General features: G+C 38.4%; 1 protein-coding gene across 1 annotated transcript; it reads right to left on the bottom strand.

The window, feature by feature from the left end:
* Positions 1-11681: 11681 nt before the first annotated feature.
* LOC148880652 (Transcriptional coactivator/pterin dehydratase) lies at positions 11682-15540 on the bottom strand. Its single transcript, XM_088962626.1, has 3 exons — positions 15121-15540; positions 14213-14405; positions 11682-12000 (listed from the first exon to the last, which is right to left on the bottom strand). The coding sequence occupies exons 1-3, from the start codon at positions 15499-15501 to the stop codon at positions 11909-11911; spliced, it is 666 nt and encodes a 221-aa protein (XP_088818752.1). The 5' UTR covers positions 15502-15540; the 3' UTR covers positions 11682-11908.
* Positions 15541-17112: the final 1572 nt, after the last annotated feature.

Raw genomic sequence — 17112 nt, 5'->3', positions numbered from 1 at the left:
TCCATGATAAACTGATCAATCCATGGGCTTCCCGTGTTCCATCTTGTGATTATCTTCTTTGTGGACTCTAAAAACACATGGGCCTAGAGTGGAATGGAGGAACATGATCCATGCTGCCGACAGATGAAGATGTCTGTGAAAGCAACCAGATTGCTTTGCTTTCTATTGAATGAAAAATATCATTTTGATTAATCATCTTAACACGTTGCTTAGCATGAAAGACTCTCGACATGATGTGTATCTTAAGTCGATTTGACAACACAGGAAGGACATGAACAATCAATCCCTTTGTTGGGTACCCTAGTCTTTGGGAATGGGATGTCCGAACCATGTTTTTTTTTTTCTTTAATTTTTACCCAGAACTTAAGCACCATGATAATTGACCGATTAAAAAGAAAATGAGATGCAGTAATTTCATGTCATTGTTGCATATAATTGAGTACGTCTCTAATGATTATTTCTTTACCCTCATTTCTCTCTTGTTTTCTATCGAGAAAACAGATTATGACATGTTGGTATCAGTTCTGGGCGACAAGGTGGATCGACTCATCCAGGCCAGTAATGTACCACCACGTTTCTTTCCTTATCATCTTTTTCCAAGGATGATATTAGATAATATTGGGATAGGGATTTGTCGACTGATTGATTAGACAACAATGGTGACAAATGGCAATGGATAATAATGAAGGGAATACATTAGAACAAAGACAGCATACCAAGTCATGGTGAGCATGCCACAGAAATCTAAATTATAAAGGTCCTAACCACCAAGTATTGCAATAATGCTAATATGGCCATATGGGTTTGTTCTGAACTAATAAACAGACACCTAAGATTAGTATATAAAATAAGGTCACAGAGTTCCAAGATCCAATAAGTTAAACCTACAAGGTACAAAGTTCAAACAATGAACCATAGGCCATACAGATGGAGGATAATACCTAACATTCAGAGAGTGCCTACCTGAGTACACACTCTACATCAAATATATATATATATATATATATATATATAGATATAAAGAGAGAGAGAGAGATTGCAGATTTATCATCAAATACCAAGCTAAAGGCTTCTCAATTTTTATCAAGTTTTATTGGGTCAGACCCAAGAAACCTACTTAATAATAGGGTTGGTGGTCTAGGTTGGGACCAGAACTCTATTTTCTTATTTGGTTAAGACTGGGTCTAACCTGACCTGGTCCAGACCCAACTAATGGAGAGCCTATTTCTACAATATATGCACTAAGGCTGGTTGTATAATGCAGTTATTTCAAAACTTGCAATAAGAGGGTTATGGGATGATAGATCAATCCCTCAGATTTACCTCCACAATATGAGGGAAGCTAGATCTTCGACACTCCATTTAATTGGATCCCTATAGTTGTAAATTCCTTTGCTGATTATCTTGCTAGGGGGAGAGACAATAGAACTGATTTGAGGTAATCCATAGAACCACTCAAATAAGAATTTAACCTCCTAAAGTAATTCCAAATACTCATTATTAGTTCTACTAAAACTAGAAAAATGAAAAACAACTTCAGGATAGGACAAGAAAATGGGAAGGCTCAAAACGTGTTGATTTGAAAAATATTGTCTTGTTGGATAGATAACTACTTTTTCTAATGTTGCCAAGTCAAGCCAGAAAGAAATAAACAGGTTTTAACACCTGAAAAAATAGGTAAAAGAAAAGTGACGTAATTTCAAAAGCCATTCCTTTAGATTTTATCTAATCTTTCATAGAGAAGAAATCCCCATTGTATGCTTAAAACATCACCAAAAGAGACTCCAAAAGGACAGACCTATAATATCAAGTAGAGACTTATCCAGCCAGCTTGCAAATTCCATATTCATTCTGTAATTCTAAAACAATCATTAATCTCTTGCAAGTAAAGTCAAAAATGTTTTCCCAAGAGTGCAATTGTTTCATCTCAGAACACATTCTCAATGAAGATCATCCTGCAGTCTTGTCCACTTTGTGTTGACTTTGAATTTGTAGTGGCATTAAGTGCTAGTGGCACATAGAGGATTTAGCTTGAACTATCTGACTGTAATTATGCTTTTTATCCCACAGAATTTCAGAAGGCAAACTCCAATAGCCTGTTATTTGAACATCTACCAGATGAACAGGGTACTAGTCATCCTGCGTAACTGTCACCTTGAGATGAAGTGTTTGCATACCTTTGTATCTCTTAAAAACATTGAGATGAAAAAAGTGATTGCAAGAACTGGCTAACTGCCTCAACTACAATTAAATTTCTCAATTTGATGCGACTAGCATAGATAATCTTCCCAATAAATCATGAGAGGCATAGTGTCTGCATTACCTAGAAACAGGTACACAGCTGGACAAAGTATCTGACAAAATTTGTACTAATAATCCAACATTATTCAACCACTACATACAGGTCTCCTAGTATTATACAATAAGGTTCCTCCAATACCTCAGCCTAAATGGATTGGAGTGATCTAGATCCATTGATAAATAACTATGATTATCAACCATATTTAATAAACCTTACAACTTTACAAATTTGAGAAACAGGGAGATGAAGTGGATTCGCCCCACCAAAGGTCCCCAAGATTTTATGCTAGACCCACACAAAAGGATCATATCGAACAAGTCTCAGAAAAGTGGATAAATTTCTCAGAGAAAACCAATGTAATTCTAATCCTCCTATTCAAACCTTCATTCCATCCATTCCCCAATGGTTTTATCAACCTTTTCAACTACCAACATATGAACCTTAAAGAAATAGCACAACCATATTTAAAGAATGGATTTTATCAAAGTTATTTTCCCTCCCAAAACAGACATAACTTTTCTATACAAGCTAGAAGTTTCTTCATGAACCTATCAATTACTAGATTCTAAAATCCAACCATCTCTGGATTTCCACCCAAGGGCAAACCCAGGTAGTTCATGGGAAGAGGAGACATATCACAACCAAAGCATTGAACAATAGCAATCAATGCTGCCTGGAACATTTTATTTATGTTACATGGGCACTTCAAAGTTCAAAATGAGCGCTGTACCCATGTTAGAAACATGGTAACACTGACCTGGCATAACAACTGAAGGGAATCCTCTGTGTCGCATTTTTAGTATGTGACCATAAAACAACAAATTCTTATGGAAAAGCTTTGGATGTGAATGGTAAATTTGTAATATTTGATAAATACATTTTGTCATTTGTGTTGATTTATAATTCTAAGTTTAATTGTTTTGTTTCCAACAATTATCCCTTTATTTGTTAAAAACATGTAACTTGAAACTAAATATAGCAGCTGAGTCCCTAAATCTAATTTGAAAATACCTGTGTCAAATCCTAAGACTCGTACTAGTATCCATGTGACATAGCTTCAGATCAGCTTTATACATAACATCAATTCATACTTGTTGATCAAAAGAAAAGTAAGAAAAGGAATAGTGAAATAGTTAGCAATAATTTGATCAAAAAAATAGATAGTGTTGAAATAATGTTAAAATAACTTAGTTGCAGTTGTTAGGGCCTGTTTGGCTAATTAAAGTGTTTTTTATTTCGTTTTTTATTTCTGTTATGTCTGTTATTGTACTCAGGGGCACAAGGGTCTTTTCCCGTGTTATTTCTGTCGTCCTATATATAGTAAAATAAACACTGGCGCCGCCAGTACTTTTACATTGCAAACCTTCTCTTTTCTCTCCTCTCTTCTCTTCTTTTCTTCTTCTCTTCTCTTCTCTCCTCTTCCACTTATCTCTGGCCAGCTACACTGTCAAGAGATAGCAATAATATGTACTCTTTTACTTAGAGAAGATTTGAAAATAAATAGTTTACAATTGTACTCAGGGGCACAAGGGTCTTTTCCCTTGTTATTTCTGTCGTCCTATATATAGTAAAATAAACACTGGCGCCGCCAGTACTTTTACATTGCAAACCTTCTCTCTTCTCTCCTCTCTTCTCTTCTTTTCTTCTTCTCTTCTCTTCTCTCCTCTTCCACTTATCTCTGGCCAGCTACACTGTCAAGAGATAGCAATAATATGTACTCTTTTACTTAGAGAAGATTTGAAAATAAATAGTTTACAATTGAATGCAGAAAATAAATATACACAGAAGAGATATTTACAGTAGATAATTATTATATATTACCATTAAGCTAATTTTCTTATTTTCTGTAGGATAATGTGGCATCTGAGTATGGCTTTGTTGAGTTGAGTTCAGTTGTGTAAAAAAACATAATACCTTATAAAATACAAAGAGGCAATTTTTTTTTTTTTTGGAAAAGGTAAAGTAATATTTATTAAGAAAAAGATACACACAGGAGGCTGAGATCAGTCCCAGATATGACTGACTGATCTAAAACAGCAATTACATGAGCTATCAAGAAACAGAAAATAACACGTCTGATACATTACAATTTCTAAATTCAGCAGTCACAGACAGCCACGAAACCAACTTGCGCACCAACTTCTAAGATAGATCCTCCGGACTAAGAGACTTATCATTAAATACCCTTCTATTCCTCTCAGTCCAGATGCACCAGATAACCACAAATGGAATCAGCTTCCAGAGAACCTTCCTTTTCTTTATCAAACCCTTAATCTGCCAACAGTTTAACAACTCTTTAACCGACCTCGGCACCCAACTAATCTTCACAATGTTGAAGAGATGATTCCATAAATGAGCAGAAAACGGGCAGTGGATACACAAATGACCAGTGGATTCAATACTGCAACCACATAAACTACAAGACAAGTCTGGGATCTGAAATTCTGAATGCCTCTTCTCACCAGGTTTTCCTTGGAAAGACTTATTTAGAGCCATGGTCCAAACAAGGAAGCATGCTTTTGTCGGACTGTTTGGATTCCATATTTGCCGAGCTGGGAAATCAGAGCTACCCCTCCTTCCAATCAAAGCAGCCAGGAATTTAACAGAAAACAGACCATCTGAATTCCTCCTCCAAAACCACTTGTCCTCCACATTATAATCCAGAGTGTGATTTTGGAGACAAAGAGGCAAATTAATTAACATTATCGCAACGGATTAAAATATATAGTTTAAAATATTTAAAATTTCAAAGTTTTGCTAAATTCACATTAGTTTCTTTCTCGTTTTGCTTTTTGAATGATCTATTTCTTGCAATTTGAATATAATATTTGTGAATGCTGTCATTTCTGATTGTTAAAAATTATTGTTAGGTTGAAGGTTTTGTATGTATGGATGGTTTGGCTGATAATAAGAGTTCTTATTAGCTTGTATTTGAGTTTAAGTTGTTATGTACTGGGCCTGTGTTAATGGGCCTAAGTCCGTTTAGTGTTTTAAGTTGTCTGGGTGTCCCATCACTAATCAGGGGCATCCCAGTCATTTCATGTAACGTTGTACTGTACTTTAATATAAATAATAGAACTGTCGACTGGGTTAGTTCAGTTCGACATTCTCGGCATCTCTTGGTCTTCTCCTCTCTTCTACTACAGCACTTCAGCTTTCATGGTATCAGAGCATTAAGCACCTTCCTGGTTACAGCCGACGCCATCTCTTCTCTCTTGCTGTCTTTCTTTTCTTTTTTTTTTTCTGGGTTGCTTTCGTGAAACCCTAGGGTTGTAGGAGAACAAAACAAGGTTTGAACCTAGGGTTTCCCTTGGTTGTAGGGCGCAAGGGAAGTAAGACCCAGACGCTGATGTCCTACTAGACTGTTTCTAGTAGATAGTAGCTATTCGGCTACAAAGAGAAGTCTGTATAGGACAGACCTAGTTGAGGACTGATTTCAGCAGTCCTAGCAGTAGCCGTAAGGGGGAGAACTCTCTCTACAGTTGCAGTACTCGAAGCTCAAGTGAAGTCTGCATAGCACAGTTGGGAGAACTCTCTTTACAATTGCAGTACTCGAAGCTCAAGTGAAGTCTGCATAGCACAGTGGTGGAGAGCCCTTAGTTTCAGGTCGGTTACCAGCCCAGAACACCTCATTTGCTGCTGTAACTGAACTGCTTCAGAACTGTGACAGTCTCGGCCCTTAGTTTCAACTCTGCAACTAGTCTCTCTTTCAGCACTGTGATCACTTCGGCTAGTCTTAAACAGTGCCATCCACACAGAGGCTGCAGTCAAGATGTCTTCGGTATCTGGAGAGGTTTCTTCTAGGGACAACAGACCTGCTGCAAGGTCTTCAAATCTGGAAAACCCTAATCTGCACAGCTTGCAGATTACAAGTATGTTGCTGGATGAGTACAACTTCAGGGAATGGTCTGTTTCTGCAATGCTTTTTATTATTTCCCGTGATCTCACAGGCTACTTAGATGGGAACAAGAAGGAACCTGAGGTTGGAAGTGCAGAGTATGCCGTGTGGCGCAAGGAGAATGCCACAGTTATGTCCTGGTTGCTTGCCTCTATGACTCCTCGGGTTGCCAGGACTGTTCATCACTTTCATACAGCAGCCAAGATTTGGGAAAAGGTATCTAAGACCTATGGACAGAAGAAAAACAATGCTAGAATTTACAGATTGAATCAAGACATTGTGGCCTTAAGGCAAGGGGATATACAACTGCAACATACTTTGCAACTCTGGAAGGCCTTTGGGAAGAACTTGACCATCACCTGATATTGGATTAGGAAAATGCCAGGGACAAGGAGAGACATGATAAGCAGATTGAAGAGAGTAGAGCCTTTAAGTTCTTGGCCGGCCTAGACCCAGTGTATGAGGGTATAAGGTCACAAATTCTAGGGAGAGATGAATTGTCCGAGTTACACCATGTTTATTATCTGGTGAGGAATGAAGAAGTCAGGAGAAAGGAGATGCAAGTTGACTCTCAAACTCAACCAACTGAACAATTTTGAGAACATTCAGCCCTGGTCTCCACTAAGGGAAACAAACATCTAGACAAGAAGCACCTTAAGTGCACTCATTGTGGTGGTGAGAGACATGTAAAAGAAAAGTGTTGGGTCTTGTTTCCTCACCTGAAGCCAGTTGCATTGAGAAAGGACAAGAAACAATAGAAGGGTCATGCGGCAAGTGGGAATCTTATCACCACAACAATGGTGACAACTCACAGAATATCCCAACAGTGTCTTCTTCTCCTATGGGGCAGGTTGTTGATTCCTCTGGAGCTGGTGCTTTGGGCTTCACTGCTAGTGAGGTAGAGGTCCTTAGTCGGGCATTAGCCCGTCTAAGGAATAATTCTTTTGCTTCAACGTCTCTTGCCAGATCAGGTACAGTCTCTGTCTTTAGTGCAACTAACTCTATTGACTCTACTTCTTGGGTTATTGATTCAGGTGCAACTGACCACATGACACATATGTCCTTATTCTCTTCATATCATTTGTTGTCTAGTCAGGATAAAATGAGAGCTGCTGACGGGTCTTTTTCCACCATCTATGGAAAGTGGGTGGTTAACCTAAGGAAAGACCTCTCTCTTAGATCAGTTCTACATGTTCCCAGTCTTACCTCAAATCTTTTGTTTGTTTCAAAACTTACCAAAAATTTGAACTGTAGTATAACCTTTTTTCCTACTCATTGTGTCTTTCAGGACAGATTGACGAGGAGAACGATTGGGAGCAGTCATGAGTATGGAGGCCTCTACTATTTTGATGCAGACATCGGTTCAGCCTTACAAGTATCTGCTGCTAGTAGTCCGGAGAGTGTGGAGTCAATAGCTAGGTTGCATCTGTGGCATGCTAGGCTAGGTCATTTGTCTTTCTCTTCATTAGAAATGTTGTTTCCCGAATTGTTTAAGGGCATTTCAAGTCAGAGTTTAATTTGTGAAGTATGTCAAATGTCAAAACAATGTAAAACTATTTATCCAATTTCCATTAATGAAATTCGAGCTCCTTTTGATTTGGTTCATTCTGATGTTTGGGGCCCTTCACCCATTGTTTCCATTGATGGCTTCCATAACTTTATCAGTTTTATTGACCACTATTCTCGATGCACATAGATCTATCTGTTAAAAGGACGGGATGAAGTACCACGGATAACTATGGCTTTTTGCAAGATGATTGAAACATAGTTTGATAAGAAGATTAAGCAATTCCGGTCAGATATTGCTGCTGAATATTTTGAAAAATCCTTGAACTTATTCATGGAAGATGCTGGCCTGTTACATCAATCATCCTGTGCTAATACCCCTCAACAAAATGGGGTTGTTGAGCACAAGAATAGACATCTATTGGAGACAACTCGAGCCTTACTATTCCAGCACAAAGTTCCCAAGCAATACTGGTCTCAAGCTGTACTTACTGCATCATATTTGATAAATCGGATGCCATCTAAGGTATTGGGTATGAAAACCCCTTTCTCTGTTTTGTGTCCCACTCTTCCAGACTTTCCTCTCCCTCCACGGGTCTTTGGCTGTATATGTTTCATACATGTGAAGGATCCAAAGAAGACCAAGCTGGATCCTAAGGCTACGAAGGGAACATTTTTGGGGTACTCTCCTACATAGAAGGGGTACAAGTGTTATGATCCTGTCTCCAAGAGAAAGTATGTCACCAGATATGTGGTCTTTTTTGAGTCTCAACCCTATTTTCAATCTTCTCAGAATCCTCTTCAAGGGGAGACTAGTGGGATGGAAGAGGATTCTCATTCTCCCTCTTTTTTTGTTCCTCTATCTGCCTCAGGCCTTCCATCTTCTTCTGCTACTCCTAGTTGTGGCATTCCGAGTCAACCTAGTGAGGCTCCCACTGTGCCGATTACTTCTCCTGATGCTGCAGATGTCCCTGAAGGCTCCAGTAGGAAACAGAAAGAGATACTCACATACAACAGAAGGAAAAAGGGCCATCAACCTCATGACAGCAACCAGTTGGACTCAGATCAATCTATCTCTGCAATCCAAGGTAATTCTGACTTACTTCTGATTTGGATCTCCCTATTGCTCTCCGTAAGCCTATCCGTTCTTGTACCACCCTTCACCCCATTGCTGATTTTGTTTCTTACTCATTTATCTCTTACCTATCACTCCTTTGTGTCTGCTCTTTCCTCTGTACGTGTTCCTTCTAGGTACTCAGAGGCAATGTCTGATCCAAGGTTGAAAGAAGCTATGAATGAAAAGATGAAAGCCCTAATGAAAGCAAGAACTTGGGAATTAGTGGATCTGCTAGAGGGGAAGGGCACTGTTGGGTGCAAGTGGGTGTTTACTGTAAAGCACAGGGAGGACGAGTCCATTGAAAGGTACAAGGCCAGACTTGTGGCAAAGGGGTTTACTCAAAAAGAAGGAATTGACTACAAAGAAACCTTTGCCCCAATAGCAAAGCTCAACACAATTCGGGTTCTATTGTCACTAGCAGCAAATTTTTCATAGGAACTTCATCAACTGGATGTGAAGAATGCTTTCCTAAATGGTGATCTTCATGAAGAGGTATTTATAGAACATCCACCAGGCTATGACTTTGGTAGAAAGGTGTGTAAACTGAGGAAAGCATTATATGGGTTGAAACAGTATCCTCGTGCATGGTTTGAGAGGCTTTGTGGGGCCATGAAGAAAGTGGGGTACACTCAGAGCGGTGCAAATCATACATTGTTCATAAAGAGACGGGATAGCAAACTTACGGCACTCATTGTTTATGTGGATGATATGGTGATTACCGGGAATGACTTGGAAGAGATAAAAAGACTGAAGGAGATTTTAGCTTCGGAATTTGAGATCAAAGACTTTGGCCATTTGAGATATTTTCTTAGGATTGAAGTTGCTAGGTCAAGAGAAGAAATCTACTTATGTCAGTGGAAGTATGTTCTTGACCTCCTAGAGGAAACAGGCATGATGGGGTGTGGGCCAGTAGATACTCCAATAGAATAGAATCATGGCCTACAATAATCAGTAGGGGAGGACTACTGTGATAGATTGAGATACCAAAAATTGGTAGGGAAGTTGATATACTTATCTCTTACTCGGCCAGATATTGTTTATGTTGTACATGTTGTCAATCAATTCATGCACTCTCCAAAGGTCCCTCATATGAAAGCAGTTGAAAGGATTTTTAGATACTTGAAGACTTGCCCAGGGAAGGGAATTCTATTCAGGAAAAACAATAGAATTGAAATTGAAGCTTATACTGATGTAGATTGGGTTGGTTCTGTTGGAGACAAAAAATCAACTTCTGGATATTACACATTTGTAGGATGGAACCTGGTCACATGGCGCAGTAAGAAGCAGAATGTAATTGCTAGATCAAGTGCGGAAGCAGAACATCGAGCTATGGCTCACGGGGTTGCTGAACTCCTATGGCTCAAGACCCTTCTTATGAGCTTGGCATTAAAGCTGAGGGTCCTCTCAGACTGTATTGTGACAACAAGGCTGCCATCAACATTGCAAATAACCCTGTGCAACATGACAAGACAAAACATATTGAGATTGATCGACATTTGGTTAGAGAGAGAATAGTCCCGGGAGAACTTTGCATTCCTTATACTCCATCTGAGATGCAAATTGCAAATGTATTGACTAAAGGGTTGGCTGCAGCAAAGTTCATGGACCTTCTTGTCAAGTTAAACATGATTGACATCCATGCTTAGCTTAGGGGGAGTGTTAGGTTGAAGGTTTTGTATGTATGGATGGTTCGGCTGATAAGAGTTCTTATTAGCCTGTATTTGAGTTTAAGTTGTTATGTACTGGGCATGTGTTAATGGGCCTAAGTCTGTTTAGTGTTTTAAGTTGTCTGTGTGTCCCATCACTAATCAGGGGCATCCCAGTCATTTCATGTAACATTGTACTGTACTTTAATATAAATAATAGTATTGTCGACTGGGTTAGTTCAGTTCGACATTCTCAGCATCTCTTGGTCTTCTCCTCTCTTCTACTGCTTTAGCTACAGTACTTCAGCTTTCAATTATCTATAGGTTTTCTCACTTTCTGATTGTTAGCTTGCATTTGTGGGTGGTGGTAAGCACCTCCATCTTCAATTTGTAGTCATAGCTCCCCCCCCCCCCCCCCACCCAAAAAAAAAAAAAAATTGAAATAAAAGTACATGAATATACTGAATACAGAGAGAGATGAACATGCAAGGGTAATACAATAATGGACAAGAACTCCACTCTACAGAAAATAGAATGAAATGTAAGCCTCCGCTCTATGCAAGCAACACCAACTTACACGATCAAAATCCACATCAATGTGCTTGCACCCAATCAAAGCAAGTGTTTCTTCAAAGTTTATATTTCTGCATATATCTTTATTACATACAACAAAGTTAGTCTACTAACTCCAACTTTCTTTGTTTCTGAGGTTTTTGTTGGTTGAAATGGTATGCTAAAGCAGCTAAATTAATCAACCAAACTTGCTTCTAGACATTTAATTTCGTCCAGTTGAGCTAATAGGCTTTTTAAAACATTTAATTTTCTTTTAAAATCAGATTTACACATTTTACGTATTAATGGTTTCTTTTGAATTTTTTTTTTATTGTTAACAACTTGCACATTGCTTCATCCAAGCACGCCTTATAGGTGCTAGAAGGATATAGACTAAACAAAATTTCCTTTCAAGTAAAAAAAAAATACACCATCTCAAAATTTCTCTTAAACTTTTCCGTCTTTTAAGGACCTAAATTTTATAGGAAGCATAATTGTGAGTTTTGCGATCAAGAATCAAACAGGGAATCTGATTTGTCAATGGAGTGTAAAAAATTTGCTAGATCAAAAACCTAAATGGCATGACCTAAAATATGTTACAAATTAAGATGTCTTAATTTCTTCACCAACATAACTTGCTAATCATTTTAATGAGGATACTGAAAAAAAAAGGCATTCTAAGTGAATTTATACACAATTTTCCCACCTACATGTGTTCAAATCAAATGCTAATTTGATGACTGCGTCAACAAAAAGAATTTCATATTCATGAAATCATAAATATGACTCATAACATTTCATAAAATATGAGACTGTCCATCCATGTGTTGCTGAAGAAAACCAAATGGGAGGTCAAATATCGTGTCTCTTCACAAATGCACAAACAACTATGCCCAAACTCTTTTCTTGGGGAGAAGGTCCAAGATTTTGATCTCATCTATCTTGGCAGCTACTATAAAATCATTCATACTCAGGCCACCTGCAATTTGGAAACAACATTGAAAATGGAAACATTTAAGACTCCAATTAGAGTAAAGATCCAGAAAAGAATGCAATTTGGTCTACAAAATGCTATCAACAATCAAATGGTAACTCAACTAAGTCTTGTCCCAATTATTTAGGATCCTTCACAAGAATCTTATTCTATCATATACTCTCTCTTAGCACCACAACTTTTGTCAAACCATAGGTCCTTGAGCCTAGGAGTGCCAATGGACTGGTTTTGGACTGGACCCCATCCAAATCAAAATCAATTTGGATGGACTGGACGGACCAATGAGACATATTGAAGTGGACCAGTCCAGACTTAATGGTCAAAAATATTTATTGGGTTGGATTGAACTTGGTCTATCCGTAGTGGATTTATACTGGATGGGTCTGATTGAACCAATATCCGGTTCATTGATAGAAGATAAGAATATAGGCATCAATGGACCACATTTGGATTGGAACCAATCTAAATTAAAACCATTTTGAACAAACTGGACGGTGTAGACATTGAATTAAACTGGTCCAAAATGGTCCAGAGTAATAGACTCATATTGAACCGGGTCCTACTTGAGCCTTTTCTCACAACTTAAACCTTATCTTTATTTGTCCTTTATCTTAATGTTTTAGAACCTTCAAGTTGCAGCAAAACACTCCTTATTGGAGAAGTCCTAAGTGCACATGGAGAAAACCATCTTGGCTAATTTCCTTCATCTTTCCATTTTCTGAGAGCTCTCCTTTGAGAATTCTTCAAGTATTGGAATGGATTCCTAGGGAAAATTCCATAGCTGATGATCCTGCTAGGTTAGGGGCCACTGGGGCAGGCTTATAATAGTGAGGCATCATTGCTATTGGAGCTTGTAATTTCTACATTTCTCTACAGCATGCAAGTCCATTTTATGTATCCTTTTTTTCTTTTTCTTTTTTTTGTTAGGTATTCTCCCTTTTCCTAATGAAAGTTTGTCCCCAAAAAGTTCCTAGAAGTGTATCATCGCTAATGTCATTTCTTGGTCTCACCATCCTATTTTTAAACATTCTCATTTCAACCATGACAATTCAATGTACATGTTGCATCTTGTTTGCCTAGCACTTATCTTATGGAGAATGTTTGGGCCTAAAACCATCTAAGAAAAATTTTATTGGTCATAAAACACTCCAAATGCAAGTTTCCACCTTGTTTCACCTGCTCTAGTTCCATTAAGTAATATCCTCTCCCCTAGATTAGAAATGGTTACTTTGTGGCATGTCCAAGAAATCAATCCTAAAACTGTGTTTCATTTCACATTCTTATTAAAAGTGCATTCCACAAGTTTTCTTATCTCGAATCTTTTAACTCCTAAGCATACCTCTGTAGTTCTAACTTTGTACGTACTTCAGTCTCTATTGCAATCCAAACCAACATTAGCAAACAAGACATATAACTGGACCTCCTCTTGTAAATGCCTAGATGACTCATCCAAGCAATGAGATTAGTGCAGATCCTTGATGTGGTGGTGCCAGGAATAGGAACTTTTGTTTGTTTCCTCCAAATGTTCTCACACTTAGCAGGAGCATTTCTCAATTATGCATGCCCATTTTTCTGAAAAATAAATTTTCTTGGCCTAGAAGGTTCACAAGGTGGACTCTATGGAATATTAAATGGAACAAGGCTTCTTTAAGTCTTATTTTCCTATGCATGATATGTTTAGTTTTGCAAATACAAGGAATGCAAAAGGAGTACCATTTTTTCATATGGTATTCTTGTGGTCATTACACAAGTTGTGTTCCTATATGATTTTCAATAACCTAAATTTATAAGTCCAAAATGGTAGTTAATCAGGTTATATGTTATTTTTCCTTGTCAAAAAAAAAACAAATAAATAAAAGCTAAGCCTACCTAAAACATCCAAAAGTGATCAGTCATGTGATTATATAATATTGTTTGTAGCCATGCTAATAGAGCTAAAGAAATACAACAAATGCATATATACTAAAAGACTCTTTTTTCCTAGAGTAGGAACTAGATCATGAATTTTGCCCTTATGTTTTCTTCAACCATTTGTTATTTTTAAGGTTATAGATCCCTGGGATTAAATTCTAGAAAAAGAATAAATAAAAATACAACTGATATCAAAATTTTCTTCTGTTCAACCTTAGATGATAAAATGCATTGGTAACAAAATAGCAAACAAAAAACAGAGGTTGCAATTGATATATTTGCTTACCAATGGAAGCAGTCCATAGCTTAGCCCTAACTTGGTTGGGCTGTTCCAAGTGAAGATTTGGATAATGCCCAGTAGTCTCCGCAACCCTATAAATCCTATTGATGAGTTCAACCCCACATTTGAAATCTCTCAACTTCCATAAGCACTGAAGTTTAAGGCCTTCTTCATCAACTACCAATCTCCAACCAACTACCTAAAAAACAAGAAGAAAGACTAAATAAGATGGTGACACTGAGACACAATGTTGTACACTTGCACTGGGACATTTTGAGGTAATAAATTGGAGCTGAGATATGTGAATTTTGCACTCGGTTGAAAGCCTTGAGAGAGAAGACCAGAATTGGGAGTTAGCAGTTCTTAACTAATAGCTTGTGAGATGAATATCAGAAATTTAAATAAGACATTATGTTATTTGTATACCTGTGAAGAGAAGGAATAAAATGGGATGTTGCAGTTTTCTCAAAGGAATAACAACTTTGGGCATTTCGCTCCTTCTAGTAGCTTCTGATATGAAACTTAAAATCGGTATTAAGGTATTTCCAGTTCAAATAGCTCCGTATTAAATGTGGTTCAGGCCTAGACATGCCATTCTAAGTTGAATCCCTAATGAACCTAAAACCCAAATAGTCGTGTGCGCAATAAGACAACAAGATTTTAGAACAGACACTGGAGACTTCCGAGTAGCTAGAGAAGCAAAAACAGCTCTAAGAGCAGTACAAAGAAATCGCAGATTCATAGCTAAGCATTAGACCAATACTCCATCTATTAATAAAATCAAAAAATCGAAATGGGTAGTAAAAATTTGGCTCCTCCAACAGCTTATTTGGCGAGAACCCAAATTTCGCAACCAATATATACAGTTTTAAAAAAGGTTTTAGGAAGAAATCAAACGAGTATTCGAAGACGACCTTTCTTAAAAACGCCTGAGCGTCGTCCTCTGAAATCGGAGGTTGGTAAGGAGAGACCGGGGTGCATTCTTGTTGAGCCAGAGAGAGAGAAGAAGCATTAGGAATAAGGATTTTATGCTCAGTGTCGACGTTCCCCAGAACCTTCTCAGCAAAATTACTCTCTATTTCCGCTGCGAACGGGTCTCTGGCGCCAAAATCTCCCAAGAGATCGCCTCCCGAGGCGTGTGCTAGCTGTCTCCTTCGCTTCCCGGTGGCGGGCGCAAGCTCTGAGAATGCGTGGGTGAAGGTTAAGTTGGTCCTGTTTTGAGTCTGTGAAGTTGAAAGAGGAGATAAAGAGATGGGGAGAGTAGAAGAAGAGAAGAAGAGTCGGCTGGCAGCCATGGCAGAGAGAGAGAGAGACGCGCGCTTGCTGCTTTGCTGGCACCTGGCAGTTGACACTGCCTCTTATAGTCTTATCCCATGGTAAACCGAACCGGAAATGGACCGGTCTATCCGGTTGCAATCCCGCTCTATCTAGATGCAATAATTAGCAACCAGCCAAAAGACCGGAAAATCTCAAACCGGTTCACTGTATTTTCAATTTTCAATTTCAATTAAATAGCGTAACTGCCATTGTTGTCACTAAAAGGTGCTAACACTGCAACGCCAAAACGGCGCAACCATTAAACTTGCCTGGTACAAAGCATATATACTGATCTCTCTCTTACTGTTTCGCTCAAACTCGCTCGTTCTTGTTTTCTGTTGAAGAAAATTAGATCCCACTATCGCAGTGTTCTCTAAATAATATTAATGGCCAGCATGCAATCAGAAGAGAGTCCAGTCACTCCGCCATCGACGCCTTTTCCTTGCACTTCTCAGGCAAATTTGACATTCTGGGTGACACCCGAACATCTTCGATTTCGAGTCTGTTTTCATCCATAACTCCTAACACAAGTCATGATGAAGAGAAAGATCACAATACAGAGACAAACCCATCAACCCAGTTGGAGAGAACTCCCGATTTCAATGAGGTTTTAGACCAGGATGGGATGGAGTTTGATCTTGTGAATGATGGTCGGGATCTGCAGGGTGAAGAAGCCGCCCCTGAAAAATGTGATAGTACTAGTACTACTAAAGAACAAAACATTGTAACCAGGCTTAGGAGCGGTGTGATATCTCCGGTGTCATATTTCCGACGCGTGAAGAAACATGGTTTAGATGGTGAATGTCAGAAGTCTTGCATGTCGACGAGATCGAGACTGAGGAGAGAAGGGAGAGAAAGAAGACAAGTGTTAGGAAAGGTGCTTAGACGACATAGTCTTCCGGTAAGGCCTTGTAGGTCTTATACTTTCTTTGTGATGTCCAAATGGGGTTCGGCCAGGAGGTCTTCCTTTGAGGAAACAAGCAAGATATTGAGCCAGATGTGGAGCAAACTCCCCGCTGTAGAGAAGAAAGTATATCTCTCTCTCACACACACACACAAGAAAATGTTGGAACTAATTAATATCTGTTTTTACAGGTATATGTGGACATGGCGATGAAGGATATTGCTAGATACAAGAAACAACGCCTGATGAAGAGCAAAGGAAAACCTTTGTTTTTGGATTTTTTTATTTGACATTTGTCACTGTATTTGAACGTTGAAGGACATATGAATCAGGAGAGAGAGAGAGGATTGGATCAGTGGTGCCAGAATTAGATAGGTCAATTGAAATACTGCTTACTATGAAAACTTTATGAGAGTATACGAGTTTATGAACTATGGTAAGATGGTCATGCAATTGATTTTACTTCTCTGTGAGTGAAGGTAGAAGAATGTAATTCTTATCCCAAGGCCCCATTAATTAGATGTTTCGTTTCCAGGTCAAGCTTATGGTAAAGGTAACCATGCATTTGGCTCTGCCCATAATACAAGGACCTATCTATGCTGGATGTCAATTGTCAGATCGAGACCAAATTAATCGATTCAATTACTGAACCATTTATAATCTTGATAAAATTGGATGTTCCTAA

This window comes from Nelumbo lutea, chromosome 1 (assembly GCF_056320005.1).
Source record: "Nelumbo lutea isolate HS-2025 chromosome 1, American lotus-T2T, whole genome shotgun sequence".
Taxonomy (NCBI): Eukaryota; Viridiplantae; Streptophyta; class Magnoliopsida; order Proteales; family Nelumbonaceae; genus Nelumbo; species Nelumbo lutea.
This window is presented reverse-complemented; position numbering and strand designations above follow the sequence as displayed.